Here is a 17127-nt window from a genome sequence, read left to right on the forward strand (position 1 = left end):
TACAGGTTTCAGGGAAGAGGCATTCTTGGGTTACTTTTCACTAGCCACCCAGACCTAAAGATGAGTAATCAAGTTGAAACCATGATGAGTTTGCTGAAAAATTGCAGGAGGCAGCAGAAACTTTGCCTTTTTCTGTGCTCTCCTGCCTCTTCCCCCCCCCCCCCAATCTGCAATGCAGTTGCTTCAGAACACCGGTGTGACAGTAAAGACCACGAGACCGGCATGAACGATGTTTCTACGAATGCTGCCGTTCTTCCCACAGCAGGTTGACTCATCCTTCTCCAAGGAACCAATCAGCCAGAAGAGATGCAGGAAGCAGAAGCATGCCAGAGACTACTACCGTATTTTCACATAGATAACGCACACACGGGTATAGCGCGCGGAAAACACAAATTTATGTACAGAAATTTTTATATACCGCGCACACCCGTATACCGCGCATGCTGCTCGACTCTCCTTTCGCCCGCCCCGACTCTCCTCTGGAGACCCCGACTCTCTTTTCGCCCGCCCCGACTCTCCTTTCCCCCTTGAAGTCCTGTCCCTACCCTGAAAGCCTGATGCCCCCCCCCGTCGTCCGATTCACCCCCCCCCCCGCAGGACCGCTCGCACCCCCACCCCGAAGGACCGCTCGCACGCACCCGCACCCCCATCCTGAAGGACCGCTCGCCCCCCCACCCGAAGGACCGCTTGCACCCCCACAGCCTCACCCCCCCTCCCCCATGGAGAAGCTGTCTACCTTGTTTCCGGATGCCAGCGAGCCCAGCTGTTTCCTCTGCCGGCGGTCCCGTCCCTTCTCTGAGCCCTGCTGCGCTGCTTCCTCTTCTGGCGGTCCCACCCTTTCTCTGACATCAGAGAAAGGGCGGGACCGCCTGAAGAGGAAGCAGCGTAGCACAGGGCTCTGATAAGGCGCAGGACCGCCAGCAGAGGAAGCAGCTGGGCTGGCACCCGGAAACAAGGTAGACAGCTTCTCCATGGGGGAGGGGGGGAGGCTGTGGGGGTGCGAGCGGTCCTTCGGGTGGGGGTGAGAGCGGTCCTTCGGGGTGGGAGTGTGAGCGCTCCTTCTGGGTGATGAATCGGGCGTCGGGGGGGGGGAAACTATGTTAAAAAAATTTTGTACAACGCGCTCACGCGTATAACGTGCAAGGGTATGCGCGGTTTGTAAAAACCACGTATAAAGCGCGCATTATATGCGAGAAAATATGGTAATTATTTCTATAGCACTGGAAGGCGTACGCAGAGCTGTACATTTTAACATTCAATAGACAGTCCCTGCTCAGAAGAGCTTACAATCTAATTTAGACAGGACATTTCAGGGTTGGGGAGGTTATAGTGAGTATTTGACAGCAGTGAGGGGGAGTTAAGAGTTGAAGGCAGTTTCAAAAAAGTGGGCCTTCAGCTTGGATTTGAACACTGCCGGGGACGGAGCACGACGTATTGATTCAGGCAACCTGACATTTACAATACCTGATGCTTTTGGGAACAGAAGAAAGAGAGAAGGGGAATGAGAGGGATGAACAAGGGCGAGAGTGGAGCAAAGCAGCTGAAAGGGAGTGCTGGAAAAACAGAGGTGGGAGAACAGAAGCGAACTCGGAGGGAAGAGAAAGGTGAGAGTCGACAAAACTGGCAGGCAATTAAATACAGGTCTTCAATGTTTTGGCATCATACCAGGCCCTGCTCCGTTTTAGAGCCAGCCCTGCTTTTCGCAACTCCTGTGTTCCCATCTTCTGTTCCGATTAGATACACTTTGATGCGACATAACTAAGCTTAATAGCTAGAACAGTTCCGTTGCCCTGCTTTGTGTGGCGTTACTATGGCTTCCAGGGAAACAGGATGCTGCTTCCACTTGGGATTTTTATCTCTCCTGACAGAATAAAAAATGGTCATTCTTGTGCTAATTGAAGCCCTCTGTGTGACTTCTACCATATGTGGCATATTTCTCTGTTATTACAGTATAGTATAACCTGCATGTAGACGCCTGTTTTCATACAGGCGGGACCCCCAGACATCTATCTCTCCTATCCACAGATGGAGTTCACCCCCTTAGCCTTTTCGTTTGTTACTGAATATGTAGAATCCCTGTTTTGAACCTCTTTGCTCCTCACATGTTTCGGGCCTGCCCCGCAATCCAACAGTTTTGGAGACATCTTGGCCTATATACATCGCTTTGGGGAAGGCGATGGCTTCCGCAACCGAGGGCGTTATTTGGATTTTATAATATAGCCTCAACCCAAACCCAGGGGAATGTCAGCATTTATCTCCAGAGCCCTTTTGATCCTCACCCACTGGCTCTCCCGTGATCCCCCGTCATATGCACAATGGAGATCCCTAATGATAGTGCACGCAACACTGGAGAGACGCATGGTGGGAGACTTGACTCTTGGCCCGGGTCGCAAATTTTGTCAGGTGTGGGAGCACTTCTGGCAGGACCTCACACCGCGTGCTCGCAGTAGACTTTTGAATCTTTAAGATTTTATTCCCACTCTCAGCTGTTGGACTGGCCATGGACTCTTGGGGAGGGGGGATGGGAGGGGAACTGATTATATTGTTGAAAATGTTATTTCCTGACTGGTACTACTGGTTGTATTTGCTTCTTACTGCTGGAATAATAAAAATCATTTAAACATAACCTCTTTGCTCCGCTTAGAGAATTAACAAATTTGAAATCAGCTTGGAATTTTTACAGATCCAAGATTGGCTAATTCATCACTTTGCTGAGAAAGTCTCTGGAAATTCACTTTTTACAAAATTGGTCAAGATTAGGTAGTTACATAGGAGGAGGAGGATGTGGGATCTCTTTCGTTGTTGCAAAATCATTTCTCCAGCTACATTTTCTCTTGTTTAAATGTGCTTTACGGCTCAGCTCCATTCTGCCCGATTCACGCTGGTGTAACTCAGCACCTTTGTGCGTTTGCTACACTGCATTCAAATACATGCATTAAATTTCTCTCCGCAGGCTTCTGTAATTCCCACTGGGTCTGCTGAATGAATACCCTGGACAAGCATAGCAATGCTGCACACGATGAGAAGACAGGGGTTTCCATGGTCCGCAAAAAAAAAAAAATGGCATTGCAGTTTCACTATTGACTGTTAGTGACGTTTCTTGTAAATGTAATAGCGTTTTTCTGTTATTTTGTTAATGTTCAGTTTACCAATGTTAGCCGATGTCTTTTGGCCAGCTCCTGGATTTTTATATGGATTGTACAAGTTCATAATTTGCCTTCCATGTTTTGTCCAGGGCAGCAAAAAAATATTTGGGTGTTATTTACCAGTGTTTCCCCAAGTCTGGTCCTGAAGTACCCCCTTGCCAGTCAGATTTTCAGGGTATCCATAATAAATACGCTCGAGATTGATTTGCATACTCTTTTCCCGGACAGAACTGCCAGGTTTTGGAAAGGCCCGACAAGCTCCGGCTGCATCCGGAGGGCCTCTGAGCACGCACGGACGATGTCACACAAATCCATGCAGGCTCTAGATCTTCCAGACGCAGCCGGAGCTCGTTGGGGAAGGCAACAAGGGTTTGAGTGGGCGGGACTGGAAAGTGGGTGGGTCCGAGTTTGTGAGGCTCCAAATAGGGTAGCCCTAATTTTACCTGAATTTGATCATGGGTTGTAGCTTTTTGGCTCCCTGCCCACTCCCCTTTATAAAATTGTAGGAATCCATATATTTTGCTGGGGATTAGCAGACCAGAAAGAGAAATGACTGATTAGCCCCTTCATGAGCAGAAACGCTGAAACCTGTGGCCTCATGCTTACCTTGCCCATTTCTTTGTGGAAATTCTCCTCTAGTCCTGCTATACTCTGGAATGTGTTGACATAGAATCCAACACGGCTGCCAAATGAAGACACAATAGAAATTACATTTGAATATTTTTACATTACATTAGTGACTTCTATTCCGCCTGTACCTTGCAGTTCAAAGCGGATTACATAAGAAGATGGCTGGACATTTCTAGGAGATTACAAAATGGGTTGGATGCATACTAGAAGCTTTGAGGGGTAGTTGGGAAAGATAGTAAGAGGGGAGGGAGACATCGGAGAGGTTGCGGGGAAGGGAGGGAGAGCTCTAAAGATAAAGAGTTAAGAGGACTCCTAAAGATTTTTTGAATAGCAGAGTTTTGAGATCTTTTCAAAATGATTTAAAGTCTCGTTGCTGTCAGCAGGTTGGAGATAGTGGGGTCAAGCTTCGCTGCCTGCATCGCTAGGAGGGCGTTATACATCTTCTTGCGCTGTTTACAATCTTTCCAAATAACTCAATGCAGCTTACAGTATTATTAGCAGTCAGGTACAAAAATTCCCCATCTCAGACAGCTTGTAGTTTAAATAAGCATCTGAGGCAACAGGAGCTAAAGTGACTTTTCAAAGGTCACAGGAAGTGGAGGCCGCCAGTTTTTTCAGCTTGACAGAAGGTAAAGGCGACATTGGACCGGCCAGAAGAGAAGGGTGAGAACATGCTGGGCCACGGGAATCACCCAGAGCCTTGGGGCTGGGCCGTGAGAAGGGGAAGTTCCCGGACCATGACTCCAAGGCCTGAACACCCTTCTCATGCTAGAACCCGGGGCAGTTCCCCCCTCCCCTTGGTACGCCACTGCACTGAAGTAATCTGATTCCAGCTTTCACAAGCAAACGTCTCTCTTCTCCAACTGCTTACCTATTCCATAACGAGGGCAGCTCCTCCTGCAGATCGGCATTCATCTCTTCAAACACTTTCTGAGTCTTCAGTAACTCCTCCTCTGCCTTAAAGTCAGTCAGGAAATACGATCACCCGCATGGCGCATAAGGGGAGAAGATACAAAATACAGCCATACCACACAGCTTCCTCCTGTACTCTCTGCTAAGGTTCACCCCCTGCCCAAGACTGATTCTCTGATTCATGAAGGATACAATATCAAAAAACTTTGCCAATGGTTGTGTACCCCTTTGGAAACTGTAGATAAACAAACACTAGCTCTGAATTAGAAATTGTTTTATTAATATATCGATATATGGGGACATATACGTCTTAAAGGCATGTTCTAAATTCTGGACAAAAGTCTGCCCCTTATATGGGACATGAATGCAGTTATATAGCTTTATTTTTGCTGGATATGTATATATTTATAATAGCTTTAATTTCTCTATATCCCTAGGCACTTTAGCTTAGAAAGTGAGCCCGTTTGGGACAGAGAGGGAAGTTTCTAAAAGTGCTTTAAGACAATGTAATTTATGTAAATTGTAATTCGCTTAGGTTATAAGCAGAATAGAAATGTTAAAAATAAACCGCTTCCACTGTTCTAACACACAATTATTGAACAGGGGTTACCCCAAAAAAGATTACATCGGTTTGTAAACTTGCATTATTTAACAGGGATTTTTATTAAAGCTAAAACACAAGAAGAGAAATGACAGCACCGCTTGTGTTTGAAAGATCTCGTAAGACTACAGTAAAAATTAAGCATTGGCATGTACATGGTATGAATTCTTGGTTTTCTTCTTTCCATACGATGGCTTACATTTTGTACAGAAAAAATATATATATTTTTCCATTCAAATAATTAATAGATCATTGAAATTTAATTGAAATACAGACCCACCCACAAAGTTTCACACTGTTCCATTTACTGCATAATCACAGAGAGCAGGTCCGATGCAGTACCCTCAGTCAGGTCAAATTTTTTAAAATTAAAATACTCTTATCAGAAGTATTTAAATCGCAACTTATTTATCTTATTCAATGCCTACGTGGGTCAAAGTTTGAGACAATTTAGAACAGGGGTCTCAAAGTCCCTCCTTGAGGGCCGCAATCCAATTGGGTTTTCAGGATTTCGCCAATGAATATGCATGAGATCTATGTGCATGCACTGCTTTCAATGCATATTCATTGGGGAAATCCTGAAAACCCGACTGGATTGCGGCCCTCAAGGAGGGACTTTGAGATCCCTGATTTAGAACATGAATTATTACTGAATGTCACTATTGTGGTATTTCATTGATGAAGATTTGTTCTGTGAAAGGCTTTCCTGATGGTGTTTTTGGCTATTTAAAGGGAACCCTATTCATTCTATGCTGATCTCAAGAATTCAAATATACTTCTAACGTATATATTCTCCGGTGAAACAATGGACCTTATCAAGTCTGAGTAATTCAACATATCTTTACAATGGATTTGATCCAGTCTTCAGCTAAGTAGGCCTGTTTATGTCAATGAAAGACACAAGCTTTTAACTCAGACGTACTCAATGCAGAATAACTATTGCTTGGTCAGTGAAGGATGAGACAGACAAACAGACTCTCTCTCTGCGCTGTGACAAATGTACATCAGTGGACGCTTTTTCTCCATGTTACTTGATTGTTGAACTTGTTATTAAAAGCTGTAGCCTCTGGATTGGAATGAGTTTCTTATCAGAGATACTTAGCACCAGGGTCCACAGGAATATATTTTTCAGGATTTTTGAAGCTCTAATGCAGAAATGGGCAACTCCGGTCCTCAAGAGCCGGAATCCAGTCGGGTTTTCAGGATTTCCCCAATGAATATGCATGAGATTTATTTGCATGAACTGCTTTCAATGCCTATTCATTGGGGAAATCCTGAAAACCCGACTGGATTCCGGCGCGTTGCCCATGTCTGCTCTAATGCCTAGATTATATTTATTTATTCATTTTATTTATTTTATAAATGGCGCCTTACATTACGTGCCAGTAGGCGCCCTACCGGCACCTAATTTAAGTTCAAAACACCATTTTAAACAGTTTTTTTAAGCTTTTAAAAGAAAAATATAGGCACCTACCAGCGCCTAAAAAAATGGCACCAGAATCACGCCTACGGAGGCGCTTTACAACTGCCATGGTAGGCATGGCTAACGCCTTAAGTGGTATTGGGCATCAAAATGCCTCCGTAGGTGCAACTCACGTCAAAGGTAGGTGCCAGAAATGTAGGCCTTGAAAACCCTGGTTTGAAATTTCCGGCGCTATCTTTTCTGAAGGCGTAATTTTATAAACGGTGCCATTACATGATTGACACGTGATCGGTGGCCATTTTTAAGGCGGCCAACGACAACGGTGCCGTGTATAAAATCCGGACTTAAGTGTTGAATGGATCCATACAGGATTGGCCTTAGTGCCTTCTGTTTGTGTGATTTGGTTAACCCACAATCCCAGACAGAGCCAATCTTGACTACTATTTAAATTGGATTGACCTAATCTGCCATAATTCCAACCCAGTTCCATCCAAGTCGGACGGACCCATGATGCTTCACCAAGCTCAACAAGAGTTGCTGCATCTCAGTTCCTTGCTTTCATTTGACTGCTTCCAAAAAAAGTCAATAGGAAGACCCTTGAGCCACAAGAGACCCTTACTCAACCCCCAGCCCCACCATTACTTGTTCGGTTAAGCAGCTGACATTTCAAAATTCAAGTCAAGCTGAAACTTGAAACGCCAAGTCCACCATAAATACTTAGATTTTTTTTAGATGAACCAGATGGTTGGGAAATCCAAATGATGTAAGCATCTGGTTCTGAGATACATTCATACTGTAACACCTCGCAGCCTTGTTCAACCCTTGGGAACCCCCTTCCCAATGACAACTCCTGACCCACAAAACACAAATTAAGAATAAGGAACCTGTCATCAGTACTTGAGAACAGGAAGTTTATGTTTGGCGGTCCTATAGACCCCGCCCCTCATAAAAACATTAAAGCGTTTTAAAAATAATTAGGGAGCAGGAAAGGAATAACATTATTTTAGTAAAGAGAAGGACAGAAAAGCAAGGAAGAAAGATTAAGGGTTCTTTTACTAAGCTGTGATAGCGTTTTTAGCGTGCGCAGAATTTTAGCGCGCGTTAAAACTGCTATCGCAGCTTAGGAAAAGGAGCCCTAAGTCAAGCACAAGCAGCTGTTTCTATTCGCAAGGAGGGGAATGCCATACGCACACGGTGCACATATCTGACAAAAATCAGTAAGCGGCCAGGCCTTTCAAATGATGCTAAACCTTGACTGTCATTTGCTGTCCTCTCCCATCTTTAAATTAAGAACCCTTTTGATCTAGTCTTCAATCCATAACCCTGCTCCCCACTGCCCACCACCCTAGCTAGCATATTAACCATCCCCCCCAACTGTATCCCCTATCCTGGCATCCTGTCTGTTTAGATTGTAAACTCCTTCAAGCAGGGACCGTCTCTCCTTTGCGACTCTGTACAACACCGCGCACGTTTGGTAACGCTATAAAAATAATTAATACTAGCAGTGATAAGGCACTGGTTGATAAAGGCCTAGTGGCAGAAGTATAGCCCTTCTCGAGCAAATTTAATACATGTAATTGAGTGCCCGAGGTTCACTTTCTATTCCCCATCTTTGTGTCCTATTCTAGACAGATAAGCTAGATCTAAAATTTAAGTGATGACCTTAATAAATTAAAACTGCAGCACTGGAATTTTAAGCAGCCATTTCCCCCTTCCCCAATCTAGTAATTTGTCAAAAGCTATGTCTGCCAATTCAGAAGTACGAGAAACAGAGCCAAATAGTGTCAATATGGCACAGTAGTTGGTTTGACATTCCTCCATGCAAAACCCACAAAGTTACCCTTGGTTGCGTTCACTCCAGCATCAAAAAAGCAGGACAAACCCCTGAAAAAGGCTGATGAGCCTTCTAACTGGCTAAAGGGCAAGTCGCACGACAGTGGTACCAAAGAAGCCCCCAGCCCCCAGGAAACAACTAAATATTTTAACGGCACACTGGTAATATGGCATTACAGGGTGTACGGCCATCCTGATTTATCACGCAGAGCCAATGTGAACTGCCGCCTCATTCCGAGTCCGATGCAGAAAGCGCCAGGTCGAATGCCAAGCGCACAACTTCTAACAGGTTCATAGACAACGGCACGAAAGACAAAAGTACGCGCCAATAATTGAGCGCAGCGCACGCCGCCGCACAGCTCTAAATTACAGTTTTTAGGGGCTCCGACGGGGGGTTTTGTTGGGGAACCCCCCAGTTTACTTAATAGACATCGCGCCGGCGTTATGGGGGGTTTGGGGGGTTGTAACCCTCCACATTTTATTGTAAACTGAACTTTTTCCCTAAAAACAGGGAAAAAGTGAAGTTTTCAGTAAAATGTGGGGGGTTACAACCCCCCACACCCCCCCAAAACGCAGCGCGATGTCTATTAAGTAAAGTGGGGGGTTCCCCCCACGCCCCCTGTCGGAGCACTAAAAACAGTAATTTAGAGCGGTGCGGCGGCGCGCGCTGCGCTCAATTGTCTGGGTGCGCCTTTGTCCTGGCGCGCTTTTGACCTGACACCCTTCTAACATAACGGAAAAGTTTTGCTCACCAATGCAATTAGCTAATCGTATGCACATTTAAAGCGCACAGACCCTGTGCGCTAATCAGGACAAGCACGCCCCACGCATGCCAACCAGGTCCCGCACCAAGGGCAGCTAGTACTGCGAGCATCTCCGAGCAAAATGGAAATGCCGGCATATATCTGAGCATGTGCCGGAGCGTTATTCTACACGTTAACGGCCACATCAGGAAAAAAAAAAAGTGTGCGCCTATTACATTTTTTAAGATGCCAATATTTACGTGCAGAGCATTTCAGCACACGAGCAGATAACACTTTGTTGCTTGGACCTGGGCACAGACCCATCACTTGCTGCCGTCTTAAAAACTTGCAAGCATCGTTATACTCCCAGCCAAAAGACAACGGCCAGCGTATCCTCACCGAAAGCGGCGCAGATCAGAGCAACCCTTCAACATCTCCAAAATGGTGTCAAAACGTCCGACTTTGGCTCATCTCAAAAGTCTGCGCATTCTTCGCACTGCTGGGGGCCAAATAGCTAAGGTTCATTTTCCTATGTCGTGCACACGCATCCGGATTCAGAGATTTGCATTAATCGGTGTAAAACACTTAACCAAGTCCAGTGGCATAGTAAGGCGCGCCGTCTTTTTGAGGGTGCAGGTACCCATTCTTCTCTCTGCACTCCCTGCTCCTGCCCCGCCCCCTCCCACACGTGCGCGAAGCTTCTCGCACCTCTGTTAACGTTCCTGGTGCAAGCAGCAACCCCCTCCCAACCTGCTGTCATGCCGGCAATGGATCTTCCTCCGACGTCACTTCCTGGACCCGCGCCTAGAAGTGACTTCAGAGGCAGAGCCGACGCTGGCGCCAGAAACATTACAGAGGTACGGGAAGAGGAAAGCGGTACGCAGGGCAGGAGGGAGCCGGGAAGGAGAATGTGTGGCGGTGGGGGGCGGGGGGAGGGTCATCTCTCGCCCTCGCTATGCCATTTTCTAAATCACATGCCCAAACTTTGGGCTAGATTCACTCCAAACCGATTCGATTCCGATCCGTGCATGCAAATGAGGGTAAATGGCATGCAAAGTAGGAGGGGGCCACGATTCACTAACAAAAAGCAGCCACACCGACTGGGCTGGCCGATCCCAAAACAAGCGACTGCTGAGGACCAGTTACTAGTGCGAAAAACCCTGAGAGCCCCTATACTCTCCTGCTCTGCCTCCCTTCCCTGCAGCACGAGCCCGTGGTTTTAACCCACTTTAAACCTGCGGGTTAAAACCACGGGCTTGCGAGTAAAAAAGTACAAAAATAAAAAAAAGCACGATTGCAAACGCATGCGCAGACCATCTACAGGCAAAGTAGATGGTCTGCGCATGCGTCGGGATCGCTCTCCAGCAATCCATGTCGTCGGATAGGGGCGTGCCTCCGATCGCCCCCATTTGCATGAAGATGGTTGGTGAATCAATTGGCCTGCCTCCAATTGCCCACGGATTGGACACGAATTGGAAGGTTAGTGAATCTAGCCCTTTGTGCTTGAGTACCTGATTGTAAAAACCGCTTAGATAACCTTGATAGGCGGTATATAAAATCCTAATAAACTTGAAACTTGAATGTCATGCTAAACCCACAACAAAGGTCTGCACAAGGTTTTTGCATCAATCCCTCTGTTTCAGGTGGTTCTTAATGTGGCTGTACCGATGTCTGAATGGCAATATTATGACCACAACAAATACACTCAATTTTTGCCAAAAATCCTACAATAGAAACAACGTAACGAGGCAATTCAAGTCACTTCAGGGTTTGTTTGAAGGGCGCTCAGGGAACTAAACCTATATTCACAACTCACAACCAGAATCATGTGATTATAATATAATATAGTATAAGTGAAGGGTACTCTCAGTGTGAACCATCAGCGATAGGAGTCCAGCTCCAGCACTTCACTTCTGGGTCAAGGCAAAAAGCCTCCACCCCCACACCATCATCGAGCACCCTGGTGTGCTACAAATTAAGTAATTCAATAAATCATTCAAATAATAAATCAGTGAATAAATCAAATGTAATTCAACGACAAATACCTGAGCGACCCCCAAACAAAACCCTGCCAGCCAGACCCCCCAAAAACATTCAGCAAAATCAAACAAAAAATCACATACAAGTTGAAAAAAATACTTATCTGAGACACTTCTCACACATTAACGAGCAAAAAAAGCGCCAGGAGAAAAGGTTCAAGCACTATGGTTTCGGGGAGGAGCCCTTCTTCAGGAACCTGACCCCTGACGAAAGCAAAAACGAAGAGGTCGGCTGGAGGGCGGGGTTGGCTGGAGGGGGTCAGGTTCCTGAAGAAGGGCTCCTCCCCGAAACCAGCGTGCTTGAACCTTTTCTCCTGACGCGGTTTTTGCTCATTAATGTTTGAGAAGTGTCTAAGATAAGTATTTTTTTCAACTTGTATGTGATTTTTTGTTTTTGATTTTGCTGAATGTTTTTGGGGGGTCTGGCTGGCAGGGTTTTGTTTGGGGGTCGCTCAGGTATTTGTCGTTGAATTACATTTGATTTATTCACTGATTTATTATTTGAATGATTTATTGAATTACTTAATTTGTAGCACACCAGGGTGCTCGATGATGGTGTGGGGGTGGAGGCTTTTTGCCTTGACCCAGAAGTGAAGTGCTGGAGCTGGACTCCTATCGTTGATGGTTCACACTGAGAGTACCCTTCACTTATATTATATTATATTATAATCACATGATTCTGGTTGTGAGTTGTGAATATAGGTTTAGTTCCCTGAGCGCCCTTCAAACAAACCCTGAAGTGACTTGAATTGCCTCGTTACGTTGTTTCTATGGCAATATTATGAGCCATCCAGGATTTCAGCCCCACCTTCTCTAGTCAAGAGAAAGTCCCAGAGATAACAGAGACAAAGTTCAAAAGAGCAGAATGAACTGAAGATAGTCTTTGCGGTCTTCGGTTTTAACCGCAGACGACTGATAATTTAATTACCATGAAAACAACTGTGTGATTGATCTCTCTCGTCCTTATTTCGCTCTACAGATAAAGCAAGCTGCTAAAACCAATTTGAATCTTACGAAATTTAAAACGCCGTTGATCAATCGGAAGAGAGATGTTAAAAAAAGTTGTCTTCTCGGTCCTTCCCACAGCAGATTTCAGAAGTGATCTGCCTACATCGGGAAACTCCAGACAATGAAACGGCTTACTCTTCCGCGCTATGGTCTGCAGAGGTCTAAAGCAGTTTAAGAACCTGACTTAGGTATGTAGAATCCTGCTGTGGGGGATGCTTGGAGAGAACACAGCCACCGAATCTTTGCACCAGGGTCATTAGCAAAGTAGACAGCCACAACAGCACATGCAGGGTTAGAGTTAGCCTTCGAGCTAGGGTGCAGTTAGGGCTGAGGCTAGCTAGGATCAGGATTTGGGTTAAGACTAAGGCTAGGTCAGGGTCTGAACCAGCAATCACCTGGTTTCGGAGCAGGTTAGTTTGTGCAACCAGATGAGCCTGGAGTTTCCCTTGGCACCACTGAGGAGCGGCTTTCTCCAGCAGTGACACAGGCTGTATGCATTGTCCAAAGAAACAAGACAAAACGAGAGAGAGAGAGAGACACAGAACATGAGACATTTCCCAGTGAGAAAATTCCAAGCCAAGACCAGACAGCAGGGCACAAGGAAGGAGAAATCAGTCAATGTGTGAAGCATGCCAAGGCATAATTAGATCCCAGGTGACCAGCCCACGCGATTATGAATAGTCCAGCTGCAAAGTACAACACAAAAGAAAGGTTAGTTACGGCACATTATACCACATCTGGGGGGTCACTCCCCCAAAGGATGCATCTTTAGACAGAGCAGCAGTCTCTTAGGTGCACACAACAGAGAAGATCACACCTTGCAATGCAGTCTCCCCATCGCAGGACAGGGTTGGGTGGAAACTTCTTTGGAAGGGAATGGAAAGTTCGGGTGAATGGATTCAATGGGATTTTTCGATGCAGCTGTTCTACCCTTTCCCCGTTTTATTTAATATCTCTTATCTGTAATACCACCATAGAGCTCTGTGTCTCTCAGTATAGAGCCTATGCATTGTAACACCTCACAACTCCTTATGGTAACATCTCTACAGAAGCTCATGGATTGTACTGCCTTTGCAGAGGCTCATATAGACCGCTCTGAATTGACTCCCCAGTCATTAGTAGGGATATGGAAGCTCTCAATAATCACAATCTTCTCTGGGAGCTTTGATTAGGTCATTTGAGTTTAAGCTACATCTATGCCAGTGGTCTCAAACTCGTGGCCCGCCAGGTACTATTTTGAGGCCCTCGGTATGCTTATCATAATCCCATAAGTAAAATAAAACAGTTTCTTTAGCTATAAATAACAATATTATTATTAAGACTTAGCCAAAAGGAAAGATTTATAAACTATAAAGAGTTTTATCTCATGCAAAATTGTCATTTCTTTAATAAGACATTAACTATTTTTTCTGAGGCCCTCCAAGTGCCTACAAATTCAAAATGTGGCCCTGCAAAGGGTTTGAGCTGGAGACCACTGGTCTATGCAGCTGATATTCAGGGTCTGGTCTTTGTTGGGGAACTATCCTGAAAAGGCACTAGGTACCGTGTTTCCCCGATGGTAAGACACTGTCTTATTTTTTTTGGAAGGCCAAAATATGCTCTAGGGCTTATTTTCGGGGAGATGCCTTATTTACCCTTTCATGTCCCCTCTGTATCTCTATCCTTATTCAGTAGGTCCTGCTTACCCTTTCTCTTCTTTGTGTCACTATCTCCATTTTCAGCTTTCTTCCCCTTTTCCTTTGTTACTGCACCCTGTAGCTAGAATCTTTCCACCCTCCCTCCACTCCGGCCCAGCCCAGTATGAAATATTTCCTTTTGTTTCCCTCCCCTCTCTCTTTCTCTCTCTCTTCTGCTCCCTCACCCACGAGTCCTGCATCTGGCCCTCTCCCTTCTACCTGCACCTGGCAACACCCCCCTGCTCCACGGCTCTCTTCAGCAACTCGTCAGCAGCAGTGATCAAGACAAGCTGCCGACATCGAGGCCTTCCCTCTACGAGTCCCGCCTTTGTGGAAAAAGGAAGTTGAAACAAGCGGGACTCGCAGAGGGTAGGCCCCGACGTCAGAAGCTTGTGTCGATCACTGCTGCTGAGTTGCCGAAGAGAGCCGCGGAGCAGGGGATGTGGCCGGAAGCAGGTAGAAGGGAGAGGGAGATAGGAAGGCTGTAGATCTCCGGAGCATGACACCGACCCCGGCCAGGATGATTTCTTTTTCAGGCGTGCATCTTACAAGTCCGGCGTCGCGGCGGGAAATAGCCATGCTGAGCAGTGAGCTCAGCACTACACAGATGAAAGCCTTGCTTGCTGATTGGTCCGGCGGCACGGCCGCCGGACCAATCAGCAAGCAAGGCTTTCATCTGTGTACGTGCTGAGCTCACTGCTCAGCATGGCTATTTCCCGCCGCGACGCCGGACTTGTAAGTTGCATGCCTGCGTGACATACTACCGGAGCCACGGCAAAGGTGGAAAAGAGCCGCATGCGGCTCTGGAGCCGCGTGTTGCCGACCCCCGCGGTAGACGGAGGGACCACACGGAGTCACCCACCGTACCACCCGATTCGGGTAAGCGCAGGTATCGGTGGGTGGCTTATTTGCGGGGGGGGGGTGCCTTATTTTACAATTTTTTCTAAAAAGGGGGGGCTGTCTTATTTGATGGCCCTGCCTTATCATCGGGGAAACACGGTAGTTTGGAGGAGGTGAACAAGTGGAGGTCTAAGAGAAGCTTATTCTCAGCCTCCCAAAAAAAAACCAGGCCTCTGTTAAGCTGATCTGGATTGGGAAGGTATTGGATTGAGGACAGCGTTACCGAGTTCTCTTCTGAGCTTCATAAAGGGCAACTGGGCAGGTGCAGGTATGTGTCTTGCACACTAAGGCCCTGATTCTGTAAATAGAGCCTAGATCGGCGGCACCTAGACAAGTTCAGCTCGGAACTCAAAATTTATTTATTTTTTTTTTAAATCTTTATTCATTTCAAATCTTAAATCAAGTACAATATTGACATTTATCAATTAAGCATTCAAATACACTTGAAATCCTATAATTGATCATCATAATATAAAATATTACCCCCCTCCCTCATTTATTTATGAAAATGATTTGTTTCAATTATAATCAAAAATACCCACCCCCTCCCCCCCTTAATGTCTTCATTAATCTTTTTAATCTTTACAATAATCTATTAATGGCCTCCACATATCTTGAAATTTGTTATAATTTCCTTTTTGGACAGCTAGTGTCCTCTCCATTTTATATATATATGGCCTACAGCGTTCCACCAAAAACAATAAAGTCTATTCCAATTCTTCCAATTGTAAGTGATCTGTTGAATGGCAACCCCAGTTAAAATTAGCAATAACTTGTTATTATTAGATGAGATTTGTTTCTTAGCTCTCATTTCTATACCAAATAAAACTGTGTCATATGATAATGCCACATGATTTTCTAACAGGGAATTAATTTGATTCCAGATTGATTTCCAAAATTCTAATATATATTGCTAATAGAATAACAAATGATCTAAAGTCCCTGCTTCAAGATGACAATGCCAGCATTTATCAGATTTAGAGCTATCTAATTTTTGTAAACGAACAGGGGTCCAGAAAGCTCTATGCAGCAAGGAAAACCACGTTTGTCTCATAGATGCAGACATTGTACATCTCATCCTCCAAGACCAAATACGTGGCCATTGAGATGCCTTGGAACTCAAAAATTGTTGAATTAGCTTAATTGGCGTGGTAATCGACCACACTATTAAAAGCTAAGTAAAACCAATTATGAGTTTTGCTCAAAACTTGGCATGGCATCTACCAGCGCTTACCCAAAAAGCAGGCATGGTTAGGGGCAGAGAACAGGCCTGGTAGGACTTAGGAGTCAGTTGGCATCTGTGTTAGGTGCCAGTAAATTAGACCAGGAAAGCCCGGTGTCTAACATTATGACGCCTACTGGCATTTAAGCTGTCAGACAACCCTAGCTGCGATTCTATAGCTGTATATGAATCGCTGCCTGCGCGTCCCGCCAACAAGCCGCTGAAAGCAGATGGAGCGAGTGCGGTTCAAACAAGTAAGGGGGACACATCTTTCTGGGAGAAATGAGGGGGAGAATGAGTGCTTTGTGGCGGCATGATTCTGGGACAACGGCTGGAAAGCAGGGAGGGGGCACTAACTTGGAACATAGGAGGGAGGGAATAGAAAGGGTGAATTGTTGGGTATGAGTGTGTTAATGAGGGGGAAAGAGATGGTGACACATGCAGAAAGGAAGAAAGAGGAAAATTGGGCAGAGAGAGAGAGGAGAGAGGTAGAGATGCATGGGGAAGAGAAGGATGAGAGGGAGAAATGTTGGATATGGTGGTGGAGAGGGAACAGAGGGACAGATTGAAGGGGATGCAAGGGGGAGGAATGTTGGACATAGTGATGGAGGGAGAGATATGGCATGGTGCTGGAGAGGAGTGATAGAAGGAGAAATGGGCATGGGGCTGGTGGGCAGTGGTGAAAAATGCTGCATATGATCCAGAGGGATGAGAGAGGGAGAAATATTGGATTCATGGAGGGGACTGAGAGAGAGAGATGTTGGTTGGGGAAGGGAATGAGGTCTGGAAGAGAGGAAGCATGTAGGAGGCAGAAAGAAAGAAAAAGAAATATTGGATGCACAGTCAGAAGGAAGTGCAACCATAGACTCATGAAATCACCAGCCAACAAAGGTAGGAAAAATTATTTTCTTTTCAATTTGGTGATTGAAATGAGTCCGTTCTGAGAATTTATATCTGCTGTCTATATTTTGCACTGTACTTTTCTGTTTTTCTA

General features: G+C 45.6%; 1 protein-coding gene across 11 annotated transcripts in view; it reads right to left on the reverse strand.

Annotated features, from left to right (window-relative positions):
* BIN1 (bridging integrator 1) overlaps nt 1-17127 on the reverse strand; it is a 239933-nt gene that overhangs the window by 63279 nt on the left and 159527 nt on the right. For 10 of the 11 annotated variants that reach the window (XM_033944488.1, XM_033944483.1, XM_033944485.1 and 7 more), the window contains exons 7-8: nt 4648-4733; nt 3753-3828 (exon numbers count right to left, since the gene is read on the reverse strand). In XM_033944488.1, the coding sequence (XP_033800379.1) occupies nt 3753-3828; nt 4648-4733 (162 nt within the window). Of the gene's footprint in view, nt 1-3752; nt 3829-4647; nt 4734-12730; nt 12824-17127 lie in introns of all 11 variants that reach the window. The other variant, XM_033944491.1, reaches the window with a different exon arrangement.

Source organism: Geotrypetes seraphini, chromosome 5 (assembly GCF_902459505.1).
Source record: "Geotrypetes seraphini chromosome 5, aGeoSer1.1, whole genome shotgun sequence".
NCBI classification, from domain to species: Eukaryota; Metazoa; Chordata; class Amphibia; order Gymnophiona; family Dermophiidae; genus Geotrypetes; species Geotrypetes seraphini.